Source organism: Amphiura filiformis, chromosome 19 (assembly GCF_039555335.1).
Source record: "Amphiura filiformis chromosome 19, Afil_fr2py, whole genome shotgun sequence".
Classification (NCBI taxonomy): Eukaryota; Metazoa; Echinodermata; class Ophiuroidea; order Amphilepidida; family Amphiuridae; genus Amphiura; species Amphiura filiformis.
The window spans coordinates 30,753,310-30,777,415 of record NC_092646.1 but is presented as its reverse complement, the minus strand read 5'-3'; the positions used below and the strand labels follow the sequence as shown (position 1 = coordinate 30,777,415).

Below are 24,106 nucleotides of genomic sequence, written 5' to 3'. Positions count from 1 at the left end.
AACACTGTCTGCATTTTATGAACTGAATTATATTTTTCATTTTTATAAAATGTTTTTGGTGAGGAGTATAATTAATTTACTATTCATCCATCCACTATCCAAAATCACAATACCTACAAATCTGTATAATGAGACCTTCCAAAATAGTGGTACCCAACTTCTACCGGATTATTTTTAAAGTGTTGAGAAAAACCTCCAATTTCAATAGAATTTCTGGTAACTCTCACTCAATGCTTTGGAAACACAAAAATCCCGTTAGGTCTCAGCGAATGTTAACACTTTTCTTTCATGACTTTCTTTGAAAGTGGATATTTTTTCAAATAAGTAACAAAAACTGGGTGTCTAAGTTAATTGGACAGACAATAGCCCATTCTGAGATATGGTCCATTGAACCTTTCAATGAACAATAGAAAACAAAGGATTACTCAACCTATTTATTAATATCACTACCATCCTAACAAGCAATTAAGCTTATTATGAAGAAAATTTGCCTGTCCAATATCTCAAAAAGTGAAAATACCAACTTTACAGCCCATTATTTTGTGGTGGACGGTCACATATGTGACCCCTCAGCACAACTGAGCCCGGATGTCACCAGTGCCACTATTGAGATATGCTCCATCGAACTTAACAATAAACAATAGGAAACAAAGGATTTATTGACTGTTTTATTGATTTTTCACTATTTAAATGTCAAGTACTATAGACATGATATACATCATTTTAAAGCTAATTTCAAGCAGAATATTTTGGTTGAATATCTCAAAAATGATGATTGGCGACTTCAGGGCTCAGTTGTGCTGAGGGGTCACATATAGTCAATAATATCTAAAGCTATTTCTATTATCTAAATCACATAATAATAATTGATAAAAATGCTAACAAAAATATACAATAATTAATAATTAAAAGTACTTAATACATCACAGGTTAATACAAAATATACATTAAGTAAGGCATTTATCTCAATTACAAGTATCAAACATTTACATATAAACCAATTAAAAGCCTTAGTACAAACAGTTTAAGTAATATGGTCCTTTTTTTGGTATTTTTTGTTTTAAATGATAAATATATCTCATAACAGCAAGCCCCATTTGCCCAGTTCTCAACAGAAGAACTGACATATACACCTGTTACTGTGATGACAGACAGAACAGAATTTACATGGATAGATTTTAACCTTGACTTATTCCCCAAGGAACTTGAACCAAAAGTGGGACTTTCACTTTAAGGTGGGTTGGAGGGAAGCACGACCTAGCGGTGTTTGCACTCGAATATTGAGACAAATAACTGGCCAAAAAAATGTTAGCTTGTTCTGACCGACTCTTATCTTGAAAATCTGGAAAAATAGCAGTACAAAAGAATACAGACCCTAAATTTGGAAATTTCTGAAACTTTTTTCTTCTTTCAAAATTTCTGACATCCTGGAAAGTTTTTTAAACAGTTTCTGTTTTAAAATAAAAATGCAATAGTACTGAAGAGAAATGCCTAATGGTGCTATGGGCTCCCTTGACATAAGTGGAATTTCAGAAACAACCTAAAAGTGCCCTCCCGTAAAATTCCCACAAGTAAATAAGGGCACAGAACATTAATTCTTGTTGGGATTTCAGAGGAGGGAGCTCTCCATTTGCAAAAGCAGCCCAAGTGCGCCATGAACAGGGCTGTCAACTCTCACGTATTGGCCGTGAGTCTCACGCATTGGGTCACTTTCTCACGGTCTCACGCCAAGGTAGTATAATCTCATGCCTAGGTAGTACATCTCACGGAAAAAGTTGGAAAATGAGTACAATCTCACGCTCCTACCCCCCCCCTTTTCACATTCTCGGCGCCGTGGCTCAAATAATCATGGTACAAAATGAACATTGGAGTCCGCAAATCCCGGTACGCCTCTGTCTCACGCCAAGCAATTCCAAAAAGTTGACAGCCCTGCATGAAGCGAATCTTTATGGTACTCCACATCATATCTATTCTGACTTTTTAATTAATGTTTTGGCTATGAAATAAAAGTTACAAATCTGATGGACCAACTGGCCTTTATATTAAATATCCTTGTACTATAGTGGAAATTTCAACTAAATGAACACAACTGCTGACAGTGTGACGATTGTCCACCTACACTGTGTGATGAACACCTGTGAGTGTGTGACGTTGTAGTGAATCCAACCATGCCAACTCACTTGTGATTGGTCAGTATTTTTGTATGGAAGGTCGTGCATTCGCATTGTATTTTGAAATACGCACAGATATGATCGCGGTCAGATCGCGTACAGCTGTTGGTAGTTCAATTTAGTTGTGTTTATTCAAATGAAATTTCTACTGTAAGAATTCATTGTACAAATTACTTGAATACATTAATATCTTGGTATTAATGTAATGTGCGTGAAACGCACATGCTTCACGCAACAATCTTTTCTTTGGTTGTTTTCAGGTACGCGGATCGCAGCTCACACTTGATAAAGGCCTAGGGCCGAAATATTGTGATTAAATCTGTGGATTAAATTCCCAGAAAATTAAAACGGTTTGTTCCAAAACTCTTATTTAATGGATCTACTTAATATCTTGGTATGATATACGAGCCAGCTAATTTAAGAGATCCTTCATTAACATGGTTCAGAACTAGCGCCCCCATTCAGCTCGCTCTGAGGTCGTGGTAAACTCCTTACACTGACAGACCTATCATACTCCGGTCTTTTTGTCCTTCCTATCATGTGCTTATCTGCTTCGTCAATCTCATCACTTTCTTCTTGTATCCGGGCAAACTCAATAAATACCTGTGTGTAATCAACAGAAATCAGTTCAAGAATAAATTAATGGAAACAAGAGATCACCAAATTAGGAGTAAAAAAAGGAGAACATGTACAGAAACGAGGATGTCAAATGTAGTTGTAAAATTAAGCTTATTAAAACCTAAAATGGGCTATTCCATTTAAAATCCACACTACCCCTGTGGAAGATTTTGGAAATAGCTTCCACAGTGGGAGTATATTTTTCTCACCAATGTAATTGGTCACAGTTGATCATTTTGAAACCCATACTCCCTCTGTATTATGGCTTTGCCTATATCTTCCACACCTGGAGTGATTATTTCAAATGGAAGTTACCAACTTATCTATTCTATTCCAAACTTATACTCCCTCTATGGAAGATGTTTAATGGCTAAATCTTCCACAGGGGTAGTATGAATTTTAAATGGAATAGCCCAATATTGACTATTTTGATGTACATAACCATGAAAACCATGTTTTTTACCATTATCAGTGAATTTGATTGAAAAATGCTGAAAATTTCCATGCCTGCTTATTCTATCAGTCATGGGATAGACTTTTTTATAGTCTGATCGATGTAGACATGGTAGATGAACCAGCACCAACATTTTCAGTCTTCATATCAACTCCTCTTCCACCCCTCAAAAATATATATAATCCCCATCCAACTACCTTCGTTTTTTCTCTGTTAAACATTTAATAATGAGAGTTATAAAGCGCCTTTGACAGAGTAGACATAACCCTTCAAGAGAAAAGACAAGAAAAGGAAAAGAGCTACACAGTAAGAAAGAGGTGGGTCTTAAGAAGGTTCTTGAAAGTGGCGATACTGTCTTGACCATTGATGGTGGTGGGTGATTCGTTCTCGAGGCGTGGCCCTGCAGTTAAAAAAGTGGCTTGATCGCCAGCTTGTTTTTTGGAATTAGGCACTTCGAATGTGACAGCCGAGTCAGAGCAAAGTGCATATGAAGTTTTGTGGGTCAGAGGTTAAAAATACGAAGAAATGCAACCAGGTAAATAAGTAGGGAAGGGTTTGAATGTCTGGAAAAGACTCTTAATTGGGATCTTTGGGCAAAACACAACTTGTGGAGAAGAGGAGAGGCATGACTGCGACTGTTACACCAATACAACATTGTTTCCTAATCGGTGGTCGTTCTTTGATATATAAAATTTACCGCCTGGTTAACCCCCTGGACACTACTGGTCATTTAAACACCATTTCTGATTGGTTGATAACTTGAAATGCTCATTTCAATTGCCAATTATGACTAGGCTTTCAACTACTTATGGTCAACCTTGCATTTGCAGATGATATTATGAACACCCTCCTTGATTGGTTCAAAATTGGACACATTATTCATTTTGGCCAATCTGCAGGTAGTTCTCATGATGCTGCTTACCTGCTCAAGTGTTGACTGGCTGAAGCTGTATTCTTCTACACCTAGTGTGTCTTTACCTGAAAAATAAACAGAAGTAAAATAGTATAACATTTTAATACGGTGAGGGGAGTGATAGAATTACGCAATCTAATGTTCAGATATCGGTAGGCCTAAATTTTTTCGATAATAGATTGGTAGGCTAGAGCTATATATTTTACCTTCATGAAATTAATTGCTAAGTTTTAGGTAAAAAGAAGCTATGTTTTTGCTATGCGAAAAATGCGTATAGAGGTTGTAATATGGGTGGCTGTGAAGAAATTGCAACTAAAAAGGCCATTTATTCCAAAATAGAAAAGACACTTGAGTTTCTCTATTTTTGAGAAACTATAGAAAGCCATAGTAGGATGTGTTTCGATTAATTATAATCAAAACTTAGTTGATCTTTTTATTAACCTCATCAGCTACATTTTGTTCAGCTTAATTTTAAGATCACCTAGTATTTTGGTATATTTGTTCACAGCAGAAAAATAAATCTGCATAGCTTTACAACTTAGGACTAACATGCCTAACTTTTTGACATTGGCAATTTGGTCCATTTTTAGTGACAGATTTAAAAAAAAATGACATTGTGTAGGCCTATGTTAACATTTAGTGAAAGAAATCATGTTCTACTATGAAAATTAAGCATGAGTGGTTTTGATTTCATTAAAATGGATGTCTTTTCTGTATTAGAAAAGAGTAGACCTATTAGAAGGCCTACATATATCACTATAAGGAAAATCTAGGTATAAAGTTTGTATTTGGTATAAACTAGGAATAGGCCCTATTATATAAGTGGAAATTGGAAATTACTGATTTGTTACAAATTATGATACTTAATTCAGCACTGTTCAAAAAAAGTTTTACATATTACAGGGACCAAAGGTTCGTGTTGTGAAGGCACCACAGAATCGAAGGAGAATCGGGACTTGACCGCCATCTTGATACAGGCATGGAGCAAAAATTGGGGGTATTTGGTTTCCCTCGATGCATTCGTGGGTGCATGATGGGCGCATTTGAGAGACGCACTCAGATGAGAAGCAGAATTGTTTTCGTTCCTCCGCCCACCGTCAGCAAAGAATACCCCTAATTTTCTCACATAGCTGACGGCGTGATCATATGTGGTGGTATAGGAAGTCTCGATTCTCCTTCTTTAATTCTGTGGAAGGCTCCCATAGCATGCTAGGGCACTATGGTAACCATCCAAAGTTACACATTTAAAGGGCACCAAGGTATGGGGCACCAAAGGCTAATTACCTTAGGTGCTTTGGCAGGACATATGTGACGTGTCATGACATCAAAAGGGCAGGATCGTAAAATGGAGAAATAGCCAAATATCTGCCCGGGTGATTTTTTCACAATTTGGGTTTGTTGCAAATTTGTGATGTTATTAATGTTTAAAATATTGTCTGATAGTTTCAGACCGGAATATATAACTGGCATCTTGTATTTTTTGAGACATTTTTCAAGGTAATTCCTACTCTCAATATTGTCAATAATATTCTTAAAAGGCCAATATCTCAATTTACAATTTCATAATACCATAACTTACGAACTCAATATCTTCGCTTGTCCGATTTCATTGGGAAAAACAGCGTTGTGGAGCAAAATATCTCTATATTTAAGATATGTAAAAACCTTTGATAACCTGCCCAAAAGAGTCTCCTTTTGACATGACACATCACATATGAGCAACACATTAAGTGCACCAAAATATGAAAGCAAAATAAAAAAAAGAGGCACAACTTATATCCTACCTTTCTCCATTGCTGCAAACACAGTTGACAATGAAGCAACAGACTTCTTGGGTATTTTGTATGTAATCCTCTCCCCAAAATTCTCAGAGACTTCTGCGTCATGTAAAATACTCCTCACGTAGTTGTGTAAGGCCTCAATTCTTTCTTCAAGTGCACCTTGCCCATGCAGCTGGAGTTTAACCTCCAGGACGTAACCGCCGCCATATTTGTCTTTCAGATGCTGTGTGGTTCCAAGGCACCTTTAGGACAAAATATGAGACAAGTACTGTATAAGTGACAATTTTCAATAGAGTGATTTTCGCTCAAACTAGACAAGTCCCATTCAGTGATCCCAGCGAAAGTGTAAAAAAAATAAAATTGTTTATAAATTGCTTAAAAGTGAAGGATAAGTCATTCAAATTATCATTTGGTATTTTTGAAATGACAAATTTGGCAAAAAAATTTGGCAAGAAAGCAGCAGTATTGACAAAGTTGAAGCCCCATTCAAATACATGTAGCTAATTTATATACTGTCAATATATAAATTGTAATTTCATGTATGATGCCTTATTTTGTCTGACAAAATAAGGCATTATACGTGTCATTCCAATTATATATTGACAGTATATAAATTAGCTACATGTATTTGAATGGCTTATCCTTTACTTACTTGAGTTGTCCCAACACCATGATTCCCACTCTGGAACAGACGGCATCAGCTTCCTCCATTGAATGAGTTGTTAGAATAGCACCTCTCTTATCTTGAAAACTTGCTGATATAGTGTTCCTGCAAGATATAAAGTGTATGCAATAAACCAACCAGAATGGTATAACAATTGAAATGGCAGCCATGTTGGAGGACAGTTCTAAGATAGCTTAAGATGACTGAGGGACAGGTCTCTAGTTCCATTCCACAACCATTCATACTTATCACCTGCTTTATTGCATTATCATGCAAATTCCCCCGTGTTACCTTATGGAGGACAGAAATTTATTTAAATGAGATGACTCTGTCATGAGTGACATAGTATTGAATACCCTCTATTTCCAGAATCTTCCACAGGGGTAGTGTGGATTTTAAATGGAATAGCCCGATGGGAAGTCCTACTGGAAATTTTGCTCAGTATACATGTACGTATATATGTCATTGAGCATACTGGGCCAAAATGATGCAAACCAAGATTTTGTTATCTTTGTTTCGAAGTTGGCTGAGTGGTCAAAACCCCTATGTCGCAAATCAAGAACTTCACATATTTGTGTAATGTGCTTAAAAGGAACACAATGAATATGCCTTGAAAAAGTATTAAAATGTACTTTATAGTGTATTCCTGCAAGAAAAAAAGGAAAACGCCATCCCTAAATTATAAAAGATGATTTATTTACAATTGAAATTTGTCGCAATACTCCGTGTAACCTACGTTACATTGACATGTTATCTAACCCTTGATAACCTTTTTATCAATTAAGGTATCATGTTTTGCCTTTATAATGTCAAATTAATAGCGTGGAAATAAAATTCATGACTGAAAACGTAATGCGGGCATCCATTTTAGAGAAAAGCAAGACAAAGTACCATGATCTATCACCGTATGGTTAAGGAAAGTAACCTATGTTACCAATTTTCTGAAAATCAAACGGTAGAATATATACCTGGTAGGTAGTAAACATTAGCACGTGATACCCTGATAAAAATGAAACAATTTTGTTGCACTGCTATCATTAACAGAACATGTGGAAATTTTAGAAGTTTAAATGAAACATCCGTTACCGAAACATACGTTACCAGTATTTGTACAACCATGATCAAATTTAAGAAAATCACAACAGACTCCGCCTGCATGTAATATTTAGTCCGTCTAGCGCCCCCTTGCACGACTAGCAATGTACAACATTTTTATTTTTTTGAGTTCTATGAGTATGTAAACGATTTGTAACATACGTTACCATTCTTAACAGTGACACAATGCAATATGAGGAACCATTATGGAAATTATTTGATGGTATTATGTCAAACACATTAAACAAGAAACTTTTAGATCCAATACTTGCATAAGATTCTCTGAGTACCAGATAATAGTCTAAATTATGTAAGATGGATATAGATTACTTATTCCACATCTCCTGTGTTCAAATTCACACTTACTCCGGGATCCCAATGGTAAGGGTGAAATAAGTCTTTTGGGTTGAAGGAAGCACTGTTCAAACATCCATTTCAAATAGTGAAAACTGATCATTAGTAATGCGCTTCCCTCACTGACAAAAACACTGCTGAGTCTTACAAACCATGGTAACGTACGTTACAGCAGTAAATGTCGCTAGGTTACTTGTAAGTGCCATAAATAAAAAAGTTCACAATATTACGTGCTCATATTTGTCTGGGTCAGAATTCGAAATGTTGTCTCTGATTTTATATGTGTAAACATGACTAGAATAGCATTTTATTTTTCCCATTTTTGGAAATCCGAATTGCTCGTTTTTAGTGGTTTTGACCCTTCATCGGACATCTGGAAGTGAAGTTATGGTTCATCAAAGGTCAAATTCCTAATATACTTTACATAGAAATCCATATACTGTTTTTGATTGTATCTCAAAATGGAAAATGCTGACTTTACGACCAGTTTGTGGTGGATGGGCACATACCTAAAACTAAAGTTCTACCAAATCAAACATAAGTTGTCTTTTCTAGTCCACCCTGCATGTATATCTATCAGAGGAATCTCTTGTAGCCTTAGGGTTCATCCATGTAGAAGGTTTATCCAAAATTACCCCCTAAGGGTCACCAAGCATGCTAATAGCAAAACACATCTGACAAAAAAAGACTAATCCTAAAACATAACCCTAATTCTAATCTCTTAGTGTGGCTACAGTAATTATAAACTCTTGCATGTGTATCTTACCACAGGAATCTCTTTGACTTGGGGTCCATACCTGTAGAAGGTTCATCCGATAGCACAACCTGAGGGTCTCCTAGCATACCGATGGCAAAAGGCATACGAAAACAATGACTAATCCCACTCCTAAATCCTAACCCTAATTCTTATCTCTCACAATGGCTGCAGTCATGGCAAATTCTTGCACACACATCTTACCACAGGAATCTCTTTGACTTGGGGTCCATCCCTGTAGAAGGTTCATCCATCAGTACCACCTGAGGGTCTCCTAGCATGCTCATGGCAAAGGGCAGTTGAAAACAATGACTAATCCTAATGCTACATCCAAACCCTTATCTCTTTGTGTGGCTACAGTCATGGTAAACTCTTACACATGTATCTTACCACAGGAATTTCTTTGACTTGGGGTCCATCCCTGTAGAAGGTTCATCCATCAGTACCACCTGAGGGTCTCCTAGCATGCTCATGGCAAAGGGCAGTTGAAAACAATGACTAATCCTAATGCTACATCCAAACCCTTATCTCTTTGTGTGGCTACAGTCATGGTAAACTCTTACACATGTATCTTACCACAGGAATTTCTTTGACTTAGGGGCTATCCCTGTAAGTACCACTTGAAGGTCACATAGCATGCTCAAGGGGCAGCTGAAAACAATGACTAATCCTAATCCTGAATCCTAACCCTAATTCCTATCTTTTAGTGTGGCTACATTAATTGTAAACTCTTACCACAGGAATCTCTTTGACTTGGGGTCCATCCCTGTAGAAGGTTCATCCATAAGTACCACCTGTGGATCTCCCAGCATGCTCATGGCAAAACATAACTGAAGAAAAAGAATGAAAACATAATTACATTGATAGGTATTTATAGGTATTCAGTCACTTCATATGGAGGAGAAACTATTGCCTCAAAAGTGTGGGACTTACTACAGGGTGAGCCCAACCAGGGGCGTAGCAAGAGCATCAGGGGCCCATGGACAAGGAGCAGTACGGACCCTTTTAACCAGGGCGGGATTTACCTTTTTGGGCCAGCCCAAAATTTGAAGGCCCATAACTCACGTGCCGAGGAAAGCATGTGCACTATAATAGTCAGTGGCCAAGTTTTGGTTTACGTATAATGCGGATACATTAAAATATAGAGGGGGACTAACATATTTTGTTCCGATGTTGCTAGGACATAAAAGTTTCAGGGGCCGACCACTAAAGCGAAAATTAAATAAGGGCTGATGGAGGTGTTAAAAGCAGGGCCGGATTTACCATTGGCCAGATGGGCCCAGGTCCAGGGCCCCCAAAATTGCCCTATGCATCTTGCTTTTAACCCCAATAACAGCATGTTTTTAGCCAAAATAGGGCAAAATTCCTACTTAACACAAGATTGAATAGGGATTATACAAGTTAATTATTGATTAAATACACCTCTTTTTAATAAGTACTTCCACGGATTTGAAGGTCCACTTAGTCCCACAGTCAAATACCATGAAAAAAAGAATTTCAAAATTAATTTTTTTAAATGAAAATAAGGACATGTCTGCCATGACATCACTTGTGATAGATCGCTTCTTCCCATTGGTTGCTTTTGCCGAGATTTGGCTGCTCCATCTCACCCCCTCAGACATGAAGGGTACATATTTGCACTCAATGGGGGAAAATCACAAAATATGTCATAAAATAAATAGCTCTTGATGAAACAATTCCAAAAATTTGATTTCTTATTAGGGAAGTAATTAAATAATTACCAAAGACAAGTCATATTGGCATTTTCAGTGCTGAACAAATTGACTTGTACAAACCAAAAGGGATTTCGCAAAGGTGTCCCTTTGACAGACGTGAGAAGTGGGTAAGTGCAATGGATGGAACAACCCCAACAGAAAAAGTTCATTCCCATGCAATCATTTAATTCTAATAATTACTTGGTTCAAATAATTACAAAAAACAAACAAAAAGAAAAACAACAACTCACCTTTCTCTTTGTTCCCCCAGACAAGTGTTGAGATCTCTTGTCAGCATGTTCTGAAATGTATAATGCTTCCATGTACCTGTGACAAAAAGGAACAAAGATTTTATTATCAAAAAATTACCAAAAAGATAAATTCCAGCATCCTTTTTTTAATAGTCATTATTCTTGAATGAGGTTTGACACCAGTGGTGTAGCCAGTAGGGGCTTATTATGGCCGGTATTTCCATCTTGGTGCCTCTTTCCAAGAAGGGTGCTGGTGCTGGAGCCTTTTCTGTGGCAGCTCCACGTTTGTGGAACACCTTACCAGTTCGTATCAGAAATGCTGCTACTCTAGAATCATTTAAAACTATGCTCAAGACATATCTTTTTCCACAATATTGTTGCTTTTGTTTTCTGTATTTGATCTTTTTCGCTGTTCTTGCGCATTATAAATAAAGTAAGTTAATCTAAGTTAAGTTACATCTTAGGTGGGCAGCACACGACGGGGTTTGGATGGGAAAAATTTGGGTCAACAATTTTGTGTGCACTGCTTGTTCAGAGTGAAGAAACAAAGTACATGTTGCTTAAACCCGAGATTTGACTCTTCCCTTCATGTCTGTTTACGTTGGCACATGGAAGGATCTTGGAACTTTTGCACTGCACCCCATCAGGATTCACAGCCATAAGTAAGACTGGTCATGTAGGTAATGTGGCTATTCCAGCTGAAATCCACACTACCCCTGTGGAAGATTTTGGAAATATCTTCCCCAGGGGGAGTATGTTTTTCAAATGTAATTAGTCAGGGTAAATAATTTTGAAACCCATACTCCCCCTGTATTATGGCTTTTCCCTTATCTTCCACAACTGGAGTGAGTATTTCAAATAGAAGTTACCCAATTGTCTATTCTATTCAAAACCCATACTCCCTCTGTGGCAGACTTTAGCTAAATCTTCCACAGAGGGAGTGTGGGTTTTGAATGGAATAGCCCTATGTGGAATTACACTCACTGTTCTGTGACATTCTTTATATCCGATGCATGTATTCCCTTGATTGCTGCATACACCTCTAGGTGTTCTCTCAAGGTGACGTCTGGATATAAGGGGTCTACTTGAGGACAGTATCCCATAGCTTCAAATGCCTCATTCAGTGATGATGTGATGTCATGTCCAGCTACTCGGATCTATAACAGAAAAAGGTTCAACAGATTAGCAAAATGTTCTCTCAAGGTGACGTCTGGATATAAGGGGTCTACTTGAGGACAGTATCCCATAGCTTCAAATGCCTCATTCAGTGATGATGTGATGTCATGGCCAGCTACTCGGATCTATAACAGAAAAAGGGTCCACAGATTAGCAAAATGTTCTCTCAAGGTGACGTCTGGATATAAGGGGTCTACTTGTGGACAGTATCCCATAGCTTCAAATGCCTCATTCAGTGAGGATGTGATGTCATGGCCAGCTACTCGGATCTATAACAGAAAAAGGGTCCACAGATTAGCAACATGTTCTCTCAAGGTGACGTCTGGATAAGGGGTCTACTTGTGGACAGTATCCCATAGCTTCAAATGCTTCATTCAGTGATGATGTGATGTCATGGCCAGCTACTCGGATCTATTAAATTACAGAGAAAGGTTCAACAGATTAGCAAAATGTTCATCTCAATATGACATTTGGATATAATTATGCTTCATTTCTAAACAAAGTAAGGTGGGGCCAAAATTTCCTAAATTAAGACAACTTTTGGCCTGAAACTGCCCCAGGTCAGAGGAAGATGCACATATTAATTTTATTTTTTTTATGATTGTTTTTCTAAGCAAATGGATTTTTTAAGCAATGTTTTCAACTGATCTGTGGTTTTTAAAATAGTTGCATCCTGAAAGGTGATTATTAGCTGAAACTATAACCAGAATAACAAGTGAAACAACTGTTATAAACACATCTTTCTCCACTTCAAATGTACAGTAATGTTTAATAAAGGGATTCTATCGCTCATTCTACAAAATCCGGTGCCAATAGCCTTTTTTCCATTCTTTGGTCCACAAACACTTTGTCGAGCATTTAGGGCATCAAATGTGTTGTTTTTCTGGTAGAACTCAACGAGAGCTACATGGACATATATAGTTTTCCATACTTTAAATGCTTTCTTCAGCCTGATTAACCCTTGCAAAGGCTCAAAAATCGCTAAAAATGCGTTTCCACTGCTCAAGTGTCACATCTAACCCTGAATATTTTCTTTGAATAAATGCGATTTCTTTACATATTTGTTGTTTTTTAATTACGATAACGCACCATCATATTGTTTATCAACATTATTTTTTAGTGATTAAAACATCTTTGTGTAATTCTAAAATAAATTGCACTTTCCACCAAAATGCTGTGAGCTCGTTACCCTTTTTAACACACGTTATTGGAAAGAAGTAAAACAGAGGTATCAATGTAATTTGCGGTTTTGAAAGGAAACACTCATAGGTTTTAAAAATCACAGTAAAAATTGTGATGCTGTAGCATTTTGGCATAGAAATGTTGTAAACATTGAAATTTCGACCGACCATGTTAAGATTGGTGAGCTACGTTACCAGGATTCTATAGTATGCACTTGTATTACATGTACTTCCTAATAATATGTGAAAGCTACCAGTGGTCGAACCCCATTTATATTAGAATTAACCGACATAACGTTCTAACGTTCGCAAATCACATTAAAAACATTAAAAACCAGTGAACTACGTTACTGTGAACTATGTTACACACTCATTTACGCATCTTCAAAACTTCTATGAAATGGTGAAATCTGTTTTACATTTCACTCAAGTGATCTTTAGTTTGCTTTTTATGACCTTGGATTGAGTAAAACCAGCCCATTTTGTAGTCGATAGCGTAGCTCACATTACATTGAGTTTTAGTGTTAAAAACATCATGACTTCCTGAAAGAAAAATATGCAAGTGGTGTTGGCAATTTTTTACATCTGAAAGTAGTGATACATTTACTCTTAAAAAACACAAAAAGCAGGTCATTTTGAACAGCTTTTATTTTTTCAATTTTTATAGTGGATTGGCACCGGATTTTGTAGAATGAGCGCTATGCAACAATGATGCTCAATCTATTAGTCACACAATACATTGAAAATAATGGATTTAAAATAGAATTTATGAAATCAATTGTTTTTAGCTATCGCCCAAGCCTACTGTGAAGACATGCATGCAAAAATGCATTGTGGGAAGTGTAAGATATCTTCTCTGGCTTATGCCCATCTGACATGGGCGTGAATTAGACTGCTGCCCTCAGTCGTCAACCGTCTGGATTGACGACTGAGAAAACTACGTGGAAAAAAAGTGACAGATTTTGCAACAGGATTCCTGTGGCATAGAGCATCTTGCAGTTGTGTCCAAATTGACCTTTTGACCGAGTTTGTTGTTTTAGAAGTTCAGAGCGCGATCTTGTCACAGGCGGTAGCGGTACAGCGACGCGATCTGCTGGCGCCGCTAGTCAATCGCTTCTGGCGCACAACTGAAGTCGCATTGAATAGTTTTCAGAAGTCCGTCATGATATTGGCTGTAAGATAATCAGTCGTCACTCTGAAGCATACACAGTACATGCGAAGTGTAGACGGCTGATTGGAATTAGTCTAGGCGTGAATACTGGGGGGATGTGTCCCCCCGCTTTAGGCAAAATGGTCCATTTTTGTTCTTTTCAGCCAGTTTTTGACAATTCAGGCTGATTGTCCCCCCCCCCCACATTTCAAGCCAGATTGGCGCTAATGCCATCTGATAATAACAGTATCAAGGATTGTTATGTATGAAACATGAAAGAGGAAGGCACATTTCCAAATTTCTAAAAAGCTTACCTGTCCTTTAGTAGGTTCATGTTCAGCGATAACCGTATTAAGCGCTGTTGTTTTACCCGCACCGTTTGGTCCGAGCAATCCCATCACTTCACCTTGATTGACAGCAAACGACAGATTACGAACGGCAACTTTGGTTTTCTCTTCTACGGTCTGTTTCTGACAACATCCACCGCTTTCAATTCGCTTGACAAATTCTCGACGTAAAGAGTCGATGGCCACTGAACAATTCTATATAAAGTAAACAAACAGACATGATCAACTGCAAGAAAAGTAGCACTAAATATATATTCTCCTTCACTTTGCTGTGTACTGTGGGGCATATACTAAACACAGCCAAATTAAAAAGTCGCCACTAGTTCCATCCTCATTTAATCAGAGTCTGATGAGTTTATGGCAAAATAATTTATATAATAACTTTCTATACACTTTCCGTCGACGGTTGATACCAAATTTGATATCAAAAGTTTAATCATCATGAGCATAGGAACCCTTGTTTGGAAATTTGTGCAATTTTATAAATGACAAATTACGATTTGACCATGCGAAATCCAATGCATGGTGTCAGCTTATTATGCGGCCCGAAGCAACCCGTATACGTACAGGAATCATTGTACACTTGCCTGCGCACAATTAAAAGAGGTATTTGATTTGCATTTTGACATGCATGGGCAAACCTTTAATTACAATGAAATTAGACCTCTCAGATGTGTGTAGATGTTGAGAAGAGGTGGTTTATAATCGATTAACCTGCCGTCCTATTCAGGCGGCGTAATTATTGGCACTCACGCTAGCTCCACCGCGTGATACAACTCCCTATGTCATTTTAAAAATTGCACGGATTTCCAAACAACGGTTCCTATGCTCACAATGACTTTTGATATCAAATTTGGTATCAACCTCCGAAGGAAAGTGTATAGAAAATGATTATATTTTGCCATAAACTCATCAGACTCTGATTAAGGGATGGAACTACTGCCGACTTTCTAATTTGGCTGTGTTTAGTTTGATTCATATGTTTGATTTACTTCATGTTTTGGAGAAATCTATTTATCAAACTGGCCTATACCAGTTGACATCCATACATCCCTATGCAGGACATGACCTTACTTTCCAACCCGAGGAGTGTATAGATTCTAAATTGGGTCACCCATTCAGGTAACCCCATTTGAAATTCACACTCCCTGTGTGGAACATTAAGGTCATGTCTTTCATAGGGGGTGTATAGATTTCAACAGGAACAGCCCAATGATCTCACCTTATCCTCTTCAAAGATCTGCTGTACTTTGACTCTCTCTGCTATCACATCTGAATCCTCACCCTCTATTTTATCGTTGTTCACTTTGGATGCTCTCATTGGCTTCCTCGCTGACCTGAAATACCGAGAAAAATGGAATAAAGGAAAAGATTAGACCCAGATTTTGCTTATTTGTCGAGTGACATTGGGTTATATTCCGTTTAAAATCCACACTACCCCTGTGGAAGATTTAGCAGTATAACAGTATAAGTTTCAAATAGAAAAGACAGTTTGGTAACTTCCATTAGAAATACTCACTCCATTTGTGGAAGATATATTTTAAGCCATAATACAGGGGGAGGAAGGGTTTCAAAATGATAAACCCTGACCAATTACATTTGAAAAACATACTCCCTCTGAGGAAGGTATTTCCAAATTCTTCCACAGGGGTAGTGTAATAGAATAGCCCATTTCCATGACACTCAGTTTTGATCAAAGTCTAGCATTGTCTGCTCATCAGATGTTTGAAAACGTGATTTAGAGTCGGTTTCATTGATATTTATATTTATAAGGCTAGCTTTATAATATTCTTTCGTAAGGGTTTTGCTCACAACACTTTTTAAAATGCCCCACATTCCCAAAAAGGGTTATGACCTACAGTTTCAGCTGTACATTACAACACTAATTTTTTTTGGATTAAAACAATATTGCCCTGTTTAGCAAAATGAAAGTTCTAACTAGCAATAAAAGTAAAATTTGAATAGTTTTGCAATATCAGGGAAATGACCCAAAAACATGCAATTTTGCATGATTTCTGACAATTTCAGTCTAAGATTCAAAATTTTTAGTATACGCTATTCGCTACGTTATGCACAGGGAAAGCCTCAAACTGGCAGCATACATGAAAGGAAGCAATTACGTAACCTTACATAGAATGTTATATGACTGGTTCAATCCCTGTACATAGTGTATAATGGCGGAACCATGCAAGTAGGGCATGACTTTGCTCATAAATTTAATATTATAGGTTAATATTGATAATTGTTTATAAAAGATGTTTTAACATCTTTTGTTTTAACATGTTTAAAAAAAGATAAGAGTGCATTACCTGAAAGTAGACTTAGTACAAGTCTGTGGGCTTGATTAATTGTCACAGCTTACGAAAAACACCCTAAAAATGTTTTTGGCCCTTATTTCCAAAAATTGGTCAAATAATAAAAATTGACTTTTTTTGCAAGTTAGAACTAATTAAAGGATTAGGATTTAGCTATGTTTCATTTGGCAAAACAAAATAATATTTTTGATCCCAAAATAATTAGTGCTGTATTTTTTTGGAACAGGGAGTAGTGCTCCAGAATCTTTAACATGACTCTTACCCTCCGGGGCATGTGTCTCTGGTATCACCCCCTTTGCTGCGGATCTCCAGATATCGTAGCATGAAGAAATAACCAATCATTGGTATGATCATCTGTGTAAAGAATAGAAAATATAAATCCTTATTATGCATATTCATTACTCTAATGTTGCATATTCATTATTCATTGGTATGAATTTAACCAACCTGATCATGAAGCTCCCGTGGCAGAGTGGTTAAGGCACAGGTCTCGTAAACCTGAGGTACTGGGTTCGATTCCCAGGCAGGATCACTTTTTCTACTTCTCTCCTTTATTATTTGCGACGGCGAACCTGGTGAAAAATTATGTTTAATTATATAATTTCCGTCGATCATGCCACTGTTTTTCCATGTTGTAAAGCATAATTTACCAAAAGTACGCAATATAGTGGTCCTGATGATTGTATTCACTACCTGTCTAATATGTACTCACCACAAGGATCGTTGGGAAAATAAAATAATCCATGGTAAAATAATCTCCAAAGGTCAGCTTGTCAACCACGTTAAACACTAGTGCTTGTTGATATACCTAAATGCAATGAAAACCAAACAAGGTTAGCAAAGTGATTAGTCTTCAGGGACATGCGGAATCTGTAACAAAAAGTGCAGTAAACTAACAGAATGGTGCGCTATGGACATGCATAAATGCAGCCTCGGTACACAATAGAATTCTTACAAACCCGACATGAAGTTAACTGGATCGGGCTGCACAGCCATGGCTTTAAATCGAATCATGACAAACTAGAATTCTGTTCTCAGTTTGCGCCATTCTTGACGCAAAACTTTGGCTACAATGCCTTGGACGATTTCAATTCCAATTAAAATAAAATTTGGAAATGAGCTACCAATTCAAATTAGCATATTTTTTTCCAACAAAAGCCTGATAGAATTTGAAGACTGCTAATTGTTATTACGTCCCCAAATCACATCACTAAATGTCTTACCAGTTACCAAAATTGCACTCGCAACCTCGGGACAGATGGACAACCTGGAAACATAATACCTCACATGGAGGTATAAAAAAATCCCTGAACAAAGTAGACAATCAGATTTGTAAAATAACAGAAACCAACCTAACTTTGTGATAGATGGTCTAATCACTAATCGCATGAAAATTTTTACTTTCAAATATATCAAAAATATGTGTCTTAAATATTTATGTAATCAGTTTGACTTTGTGCATAATGCTCATGATCACAAAACATGTAGTCATTCTTCAAACACATTGATTACACCCAAATACAATTCTAATAGTGGTAAAGGTACATTGCAAGAGCTGCAAACTTATGGAATATTTATTCATGTTTTTGTATAATCTTGTAAATATCATGTTATACTGTATATATTCTGTATAAAACTGGTAAATATCGTTTTACTTTATGCACGAGGGCCTGCTTGGACAGCAGTGGTGCTAGAGCCACTGAAGTAGTTTAGGGATGGAATCAAAACTCGCCCACCGGTTCCGTCCAGTTGGAGCCGGATTCTATTGTTCTAAACAATGGAACGCAGTTTAACCGCCAGTAACCGGCGGTCGAGTTTTGATTTCATCCCTTAAATCCCTCAATAAAGATACAAAAAAAAGCTCGCCTGGTCTGGATCAGGGATGCGGGATCCCCAAGGAATTCTACTTACTTTATCAATGAAGTAAAGTGCGCCTAAGACTGAATACGGTGGAAATACTATGCAGATGAACAGGTGAATGATTCCAGCAACAGTTGTCGACACCAGAAGATCCATGAGCAAGAGTGGAGCCAGCATGAACAAACAAGCCTGTCATGGAAAGATCAAAAATTTAGAGTTTATCCGTGTTCTATAAGCTGCTTCAGTGACTGCTATACCTTGTTTAGGACTTTCAAAAGAAGTACCTGCATGTGCAACCATCACTATTTCAAAATAGCCTGCCAAAGTCATGCAGGTAACTCTGAGGTCGTGCCCTGAATTTTTTTTGAATGAGGAATACTACGGGAACCAGCGCTAGCGCCTTTTGTTAGAAGTCACATGAGTAAAGTGGATAACCTCTTTTGAAAGGGTGAAATTAATCATATCAAATACAGTTGGCTATTCTAGTTGAAAGTCATACACCCCCTATGGAAGACATGACCTTAATCTTCCACACAGGGAGTGTCATTTTCAAATGGATTTACCTGAATGAGTAACTCCATTTAAAATCTACACCCCTTAAGGGCTGGGGTATGAACGTTTGGACAGTATTTATTTTGGGACATTAGAGCACATCAGACATATCGAATTGCATTCTGAATACGAAGGATTTGATATCCTTCTGATATCAAATAATTTTGATTTTTTGAAATTCGCAATTTAATACACATTTTATGGCAAATCATTAAAAATTGATATTTTTGATATTTAACAGTACTCAAAGTAAACTTTATAAATCTGATGATATATTCTTAAAGTGTATGTAGGTGGGATGAAAATCCGACGATCAATTGAAAATTTTGAACTTTCGTATTGAAGATATGGATTTTTTTCCCAAAAACACAAAAAAAATCAGGTCTTTTGGGAAAAAATCCATATCTTCAATATGAAAGGTCAAAATTTTCAATTGACCGTCGGCTTTTCCTCCCAGCTGCATACACTTTAAGAATATATCATTAGATTTATATAATTTACTTCGAGGTTTGTTATATATCAAAATTTGAAAAATATCAAATTTTTATAATTTGTCATAAAATTTGTATTATATTGTGATTTTAAAAATGAAAATTATTTGATATCAGAAAGACATGCTTCATATTCAGAATGCAATTCGATAGGTCTGAGGTGCTCTCATGTCCCACAAAAATACTGTCGAAACACAATAAACGCTCATTCTAGATCCCTTAAGTGGCAGAGTAAAATCATGTCTTTCATATGGGGTGTATGGATTTTAACAGGATTAGCCCATTACCTTTATTACTTGACTTTCAACTAAGACACCTGGACACTATTAACGACATGGGCATGCACATATGTTTTGGGGGGCTTTGGGGGTGCCAGCCCCCAGGGGTCAAAGCAGGAGGCGGCCAAAACGAAGGGGCGGCGGAAGAAGAAGGGGCGGCAAAATCAGGGCAGGCAACTAATGAATTAGCAACTAAAAAAATTTGAAAAAAATGGTACTATACATCAAAATGTGTTGCTTTTAGGGCGCTAGCGCCTAAAATCCTTTTTTGTTTTTTTTGTTTTTTTTGCTCTTCACTTTTTCAAACCACCGAAAAAACAATTGGGTCAACCATTTTGTTGGGGAAGGGGCGGCAAAATTGAATTTTCTTCAGCCCCCGGGATAGGAGCGGCCACGGTACGCCACTGATGGGCACTTACACTTACGCTGGCGCAGGGTCAGATTGTCATTGTGAATCCAAGAATCGACTCTCGTAAAGATTCTTGTAAACAGATTTGAGTGAACCGAAGTTGATTCTTGTAAACTTTTGTAGTGTACACAGAAGTTGATTGGCAAGAATCGAATGATTCCCACAAATTTACTCTGCAAGAATCAAAAATGATTCCCGCACAGTGGACAAAAATTCTGACCCTGCCGGCATAGGATTTGAACCCACGACCTTCAAATCACTTGTACGATAGATAAGTAAAGGCGTGTATACTCACATACAGAATCAAGATTGGAAGAATACCCGACGCCGTCTCGTAATCTTTGAACGCAAACGATACGCAGTAATGAAACATCGTAGTCAGAGGCATATACATCAGCATGAAGAGTATGAACATGAACATAGCACCTGGCTGGGTGAAAGAGGGCATCCTGAAGGCCGCGATGATGATGATACCGACTATGAACGGGAGGGCAAACTGGAACATATCGATGAGAAAATGCGCCAACCAGAACCTCCACATTTCAACTCCGGAGACACGCAATTGTGACACAACTTTAATCTAGAAAATAAGATGTTTAATAGATTAAAAATAATGAAAGTCTATAATTTTGCATTGATGGTCTTCTTCTGATATTACAGGGTGGCCTAAAAAATATCATCCCCACTTTTGATTTGGTGTAACCTTTGCTGCAGATATTATAAACACTTAACCCCCTGGACACTACTGGTCATCTAACAGCATTTCTGATTGGTTGATAACTTGAAATGCACATTTCAATTGCCAATTATGACAAGCCTTTAAACTATTTATGGTCAAACTTGCATTTGCAGGTGATCTTATTAATACCCTCCTTGATTGGTTCAAAATTGGACACAATATACATTTTGGCCAATCGGTAGGTAGTTCTCATGGGTTAGTGACAAATGAAAACTAACACTTGGGACTTGTATTGGGCTATTCTATCTGAAATCCACACTCCTCCTGAGGAAGATTAAGCTAAAGTCTTCAACAGAGGGAGTATAGGTTTCAAATAAAATAGACAATTGGATGACTAAATGCTCTCCAGTTGTAGACGATACCGACCATTTATACTGGGGTTTTAAAATAATTACCTCCCCAATGTTTTTGTCCCCCCATCAGACAAAAAGATCCCAAGAAATCCACTTTTTTGGGGCATTATTGCCCAATTTTCGGAAATTTTGAATTGCCAAATTTCTCTTTTCTCCAAGAAACTATTCCTGGCACCACCACTGTCCATATGTGTGCTATACCTAGAAAGTGTTAAGCCTTTGTAACAAGACCCATAGTCGGGACAAAAAAATCACTGAAAACTTACTATTTTGGGCCATAATTACCCAATTTTAGGAAATGTTCAGATTTTTGCCCCCATCCACTTTCTGCCTTTTTGTCCTCCCCCATTTCCCCTTAGAAAGATATTCCTGGCACTGCTCAGATGTGGTCTGTGCATAGGAAGCGTTGAGCCTTTGATACTAGACATGATTGAAAGGCATGATTGTGCTATTCCAGTTGAAATATATAACCCCCTGTGGAAGACATGAGCTGAAAATCCCACTCCCTTCGTAAAAGATTAAGGTCATGCCTTCCATAGAGAGTGTATAATGGATTTCAACTGGAATAACTAATTTTAGAGCAGACAGCCCTGATTGGGCAACTCCATTTGAAAATCACACTTCCTGTGTGAAAGATTTTAAGACAAGGTGATGTCTTCCATATAGGGGGGTGTATGGATTTCAACTGGAATAACCAATTTTGGAGAAGACAACCCTGAATGAGGATGACTCCATTTGAAAATCACACTCCCTGTGTGAAAGATTCCATATTGGGGTGTATGGTTTTCAACTGGAATAACCAATTTTGGAGCAGACAACCCAGAATGGGCAATTCCATTTGAAAATCACACTCCCTATGTGAAAGGTTAAGGTCATGTCTTCCATAGGGGGTGTATGGATTTCAACTGGAATAACCAATTTGGGAGCAGTCAACCTTGAATGGGCAATTCCATTTGAAAATTACACTCCCTGTGTGAAAGATTTTAAGACATGACCGTAAAAGGTCATGTCTTCCATATTGGGGTGTATGGTTTTCAGCTGGAATAACCAATTTTGGAGCAGACAACCCTGAATGGCCAATTCCATTTGAAAATCACACTCCCTGTGTGAAAGATTAAGGTCATGCCTTCCATAGGGGTGTATGGATTTCAACTGGAATAACCAATTTTGGAGCAGACAACCCTGAATGGGAAATTCCATTTGAAAATTACACTCCCTGTGTGAAAGATTAAGGTCATGTCTTCTATAGGGGGTGTATGGATTTCAACTTTAATACCTGTCTCTCCCTGATGACAAATATGGCAAAGCCTGCTGGGATACCGATCACTGCCATACCGAAGAAAATCACAAAGAAGAACCCTGAGGTGAAGCCTACTTGGATATCAGTACCCGGCAATGGGTGATTGGTTGCGGTGATTTGCTGATCCGGTGTCAGACCATCCATGAGGCGATAGAAAGCGTTGCTCATCACGCTGAGCGTTATTGGCAGTGCGTGGACGGTGGAATCGTTGTACAATGCTGTGTATTGAAGCTGAAATTAAATAGGATCATTGCAAGTAAATAAAAACTGAAAAGTGGGCATTTTCACACTACATTTTATTTTACAATTCCAAGAAAATATCAAAAAAACACCATTGCGCAAAAATATATGTACCTTTAGTGTGTCAATGTTTAAAAGCTTTGAATCACAAATTTAAGAAAAATGAAATATTTTAAAATTGGCAAAGCATAATTTTGCATAAAATTTGCTGCATATAAATAATCCATACGTACGGAAAAGTCATTGTTGGATATTTTTTAAGCACATGTTCCAGAAAGGCACTCAAATTGTGTGTTTTTGAGTGCATTTTCTCAAAATTCAATTTGGTTATTCTTGTCCAAATATTATAGAATATCATTAATAGCAACAACTGTCAGGAAAGTTTTCTGATCATTTAAAGCCAAACTAATGAGGTAAAATGAATGAAAACTCACTATCTTAGCCCCTTAACTGTGGTGTTCTATGGGGGGATTTAAAATCATATTTATGATGTAGGTGCAAGTAGAGACATGTGTAAACATCACCAATATGCCAGAAAATCAGGTTTGAAAAAAATTGACCAAACTCATTTAAAAGATTGAACATCAATTATAGCTTTAACGCTCTCCACGGGTGTCGACTGCAGACGACATCTCTCATTTTTTTTAATCCAACATTTTTAGAATTGTAAATTTTCATAACCATATTTGGAATCCGCATGGAAAATGCATTGAAATGAGTACAAACAAGCCTAGTATTGGTTCAGTGGTTTTTGAGATCTTGATATCTTGAAAAAATATCTCAAAACTTGGACTTTTTATGTTGAAGGCTATAACTAGCATGCAGAGTATTAACGTAGGTTGTGTTATGCTGGTTTCATACTTTCCTGCCATGCCGCTCTGAAGATGATTTTACTTCACTGTGCAATCGCACCAAAAACGCTAGCAGTGACCAGCTTCAAGCCGA

At 37.4% G+C, this 24,106-nt stretch overlaps 1 protein-coding gene across 1 annotated transcript in view; it reads right to left on the bottom strand.

The window, feature by feature from the left end:
- Window positions 1-1,834: 1,834 nt before the first annotated feature.
- Window positions 1,835-24,106, bottom strand: part of LOC140141174 (cholesterol transporter ABCA5-like) — a 202,757-nt gene continuing 180,485 nt past the window's right edge. The window contains exons 22-35 of the mRNA XM_072162968.1: window positions 22,898-23,152; window positions 20,825-21,109; window positions 18,851-18,988; window positions 17,652-17,747; window positions 17,202-17,293; window positions 15,847-15,961; window positions 14,592-14,819; window positions 11,755-11,927; window positions 10,771-10,846; window positions 9,540-9,634; window positions 6,590-6,706; window positions 5,941-6,179; window positions 4,166-4,221; window positions 1,835-2,774 (exon numbers count right to left, since the gene is read on the bottom strand). Of these exons, the coding sequence (XP_072019069.1) occupies window positions 2,604-2,774; window positions 4,166-4,221; window positions 5,941-6,179; window positions 6,590-6,706; window positions 9,540-9,634; window positions 10,771-10,846; window positions 11,755-11,927; window positions 14,592-14,819; window positions 15,847-15,961; window positions 17,202-17,293; window positions 17,652-17,747; window positions 18,851-18,988; window positions 20,825-21,109; window positions 22,898-23,152 (2,136 nt within the window). The 3' untranslated portion in view covers window positions 1,835-2,603. The remainder of the gene's footprint in view (window positions 2,775-4,165; window positions 4,222-5,940; window positions 6,180-6,589; window positions 6,707-9,539; window positions 9,635-10,770; window positions 10,847-11,754; window positions 11,928-14,591; window positions 14,820-15,846; window positions 15,962-17,201; window positions 17,294-17,651; window positions 17,748-18,850; window positions 18,989-20,824; window positions 21,110-22,897; window positions 23,153-24,106) is intronic.